The 3,057-nt window shown below is 45.6% G+C and overlaps 1 protein-coding gene across 1 annotated transcript in view; it reads right to left on the bottom strand.

The window, feature by feature from the left end:
• Positions 1 to 533: 533 nt before the first annotated feature.
• CSUI_006503 (uncharacterized protein) overlaps positions 534 to 3,057 on the bottom strand; it is a gene marked incomplete at its 3' end in the record, with an annotated part of 2,847 nt that continues 323 nt past the window's right edge. The window contains exons 1-2 of the mRNA XM_068066659.1: positions 1,919 to 3,057; positions 534 to 1,314 (exon numbers count right to left, since the gene is read on the bottom strand). The exon at positions 1,919 to 3,057 is cut by the window's right edge and continues 323 nt beyond it. Coding sequence (XP_067921362.1) covers positions 534 to 1,314; positions 1,919 to 2,727 — 1,590 coding nt within the window. The 5' untranslated portion in view covers positions 2,728 to 3,057. The remainder of the gene's footprint in view (positions 1,315 to 1,918) is intronic.

Genomic DNA, 3,057 nt, shown 5'->3' with positions numbered 1-3,057 from the left:
AGGAAAGACAACAGAAGAGATACAAATAGAATGGAGATACGGCAATAGAGAGAGAAAACCTACTGGGGAATTGTCATTTAGAACAAGAAATGGAGATAAAAGAAATCTACATAACATGTACAGCTTCCATTCATATGATATAGGCATCATCCACTCCTATCTCCATACACGGCCCCCCCTACATGCTATACAGATAAAAATGTGTCTCCAACTGAACTGGATTTCGTCCGCGCATGCACCATAACGGAAGAGGAGAAAAAACCTTTCAAACAACTCCGACAACGCGAAAAAAACCCCTCTCGAACCCCCCCCCCCCGGCACAACCTAAAGAGCAAACCTAACTTGCCTGAAAGAATCTTTTACCAACATACATTCACACCGCCCTACATAGAGACACGCGAAAAGTGAAGATATCATCCACAGACAGGCCTTTCTCCGTTGTATGTCTTCCAAGGAGCGAGAGACAGGAATCGAACGATGTAAGAAGGCTGACAGCATACACACATTCACAGTATATATATATATATAGTACTTCACACACTTATGAATGTATAAACAAAGATATACTGTCGGACTAAAGAGAGAAGATGAAGAAGAGAACGATAGAGACGTGAAGAAGATGATTTGAGCCTTATCATCCTGTCATACCAGATATGTGCTCGCAGACACCAATATAGAGCTCCAACTGCATGAGAGGCTGCATGCGTTTTGCGATACTCAAGCCACCTGAGGAAGATGTCATCTTCTCTCTTTCCGTCCTTCTTGGATTCATGAAAGAGCACTCCTTGTCCCCCTTCTTTAGCCTCTCTCTCTCGAGCAGATCCCCCAAGAAACTGCTGAAGAGATTTATGTGAGTGGTGGTGCAACTTTGTACAGAGCATTGCCATCTGATTAAAGACTAATCCATCATGAGGGAATGTACGTATAGCTCTCGCATAAAAGCCGAATGCTTGTCTTAGACATGGAGCAAATTCCGTTGAGAACAAACCTAAATAGAACCTCGTCAGATCTCCTCTACTTCGTAAAATATCATAGGAAGCTGTAGACGAAGAAGAAGCCTGCTGAACACGGGGAGGAGAGATGCGCGCACCCCGATGGTAACGACGAGGCTCTCCTTCCTCGTCTTCACGTCTCTCTCTTTCAGTATTGGAGACAGATGACTCATCCAATGCCGGCGAAACAAGGCGAGCAGGTGGAGGAGAAAGAGAAGAAGAGAGGGGCTGAGGAATGACGGAACGACCCGGCCATTTCTTCGCAGTTGTGAAGGGAGAAGAAGGAGGAAGAAAAGGTGAAGGAGGAGGATCCAGTTGCTCTCTGACAAAAAAAGGCAACATTCAGCAACGAGGAAGAAAGAAGAATTCTGAGCTATTACAAATGATGAACACATAATTTGAAACTTCCCAGTTTCAAACCAAAAGATCGAAATGACTGACGCAAAGTTCAAGAAGATGGAGCCATACTAAATCCGGGGTATGTACACCGAGCAATTCCGGTGTATGCACAGCCAACAACTCGAGTGTATGAACACTCCAGAATCCGAGTGTATGTACGCTCCACAGTTCGAGTGTATGTACAATGCACAGTTCCAGTCTTTGTGCAACAGCTGCCCGCAACAAAGACATCGTGTTTGATGGAGACGTCAAAAGCATGGAGCCATACCAAATCAGAAGCACATACATCCCATAACTGGAGTGTACATACACCCCATGATTGGAGTGTACATACACCCCATAACTGGAGTGTCCATAGACCGGCCCCGCGCTTGGACAAACCTGTTACACATGACTTTCGTTTTCTTTTCTCTTTTTGCCCTACTTCCGTTTGCGTCTCTGACTTTCTCTCTCTCGTTCCTCCCCCTCTTCCTTCCTCCTTCCCTTCTCCCCCCAAGCACGCTCTCTTGTATTAGTTCAAGACGTACCTGTATCTCTGTAGATCTCCAAGTACAGTTGAGACTAAGCAGAGAAGATGTCGAGCACACCTCTTTCGCTGAAGCAAGACATCGTTTTTCTCCTTCTCCTCTCTCTCTTCAGCGTTATCTCTCTGCTGGCGGTGTTCATGACGCCTTCCCATCCGAGCATCCTGGTGCCTGTCGAGTTCATCCCCTTCTTTCCCCCTTTGTAACCCAAGACTTTGTTGTCCTTCTTCACTCTTTCTTTGCTTCCTTCTTTCCATCTGGAGTTCCAGTCTCGTTGTTTCATTTGAAACGTCAGCTCCGCCTTCCACTGGATTTCCCTCCTTTCTTCCCGAGCTTCGTTCTTTTACACCTTTGTCACCCCTTGCTCTTCTTGCTGAAGCATTCAACCTCTTCTCATTTTCTAGATCTTCCTTACTCCCCCCCCGATCCCTCCGAGAACAAGCCTCTTCTCCCTCTTGTTCTTTCTCTCCACTTCTCCTTCTTTCCTTTTTTCTCTCTTCAAGAGATCTATCATCCGTCTGTGACGCGATGATGTTTCTCTTGCTTTCTTCTTCTTCTTCATTTTTCTCTCCATGAACGTTATGAGATCTATTTTCCATGTGTTCTTCCTCTACATTCTTGGTCGGATCACTTTCTTCTCCCTTTACGGCAGTCCGCCGCCGTCTATCAGGAGAAACTGCATTTGATACAGCTCTTGAAATGGAGCGAAACAACTGTCGATAAAAAGAAATTGCTTCGTCAATGGAACGGAGAAGCTCAGCTTCCAAATCAACTAAGCACATCTTCTCTTGTCTTTCTTCTTCTTCAAGCATAGCAAGGACATCTCGGCATGGTGTCTGTGTACCTCCACCTCTAAGTCCTAGGTGACCTTGATCACTAAAGTAGAATCGTCTCGCGAGGACATCTTCTTCCGCTTCTTCTATCTCTCGTATCTTGTCTTCTTGAACTTCTCCATACAAGAAATCTCCCGCTCCGCCCCTTCTCAAACATCCCTGCCCTTTGTGAAGGGCCGATTCTTTCTGGAGAAAGTCAGGATACTTCAAATCGCTCTTGTCTCCACGGGAGGTTTGGTCGTTGAAGAAGAAAGAAGAAGAACGAAGAGAAGAGCTGGGAATAGGAAGAGACGCTCATGAAGATGATAG

This window comes from Cystoisospora suis (genome assembly GCF_002600585.1).
Source record: "Cystoisospora suis strain Wien I chromosome Unknown contig_3304, whole genome shotgun sequence".
Lineage (NCBI taxonomy): Eukaryota > Apicomplexa > Conoidasida > Eucoccidiorida > Sarcocystidae > Cystoisospora > Cystoisospora suis.
Note: the sequence above shows the minus strand (reverse complement) of the source record. Positions and strands in the feature narration are given on the sequence as shown.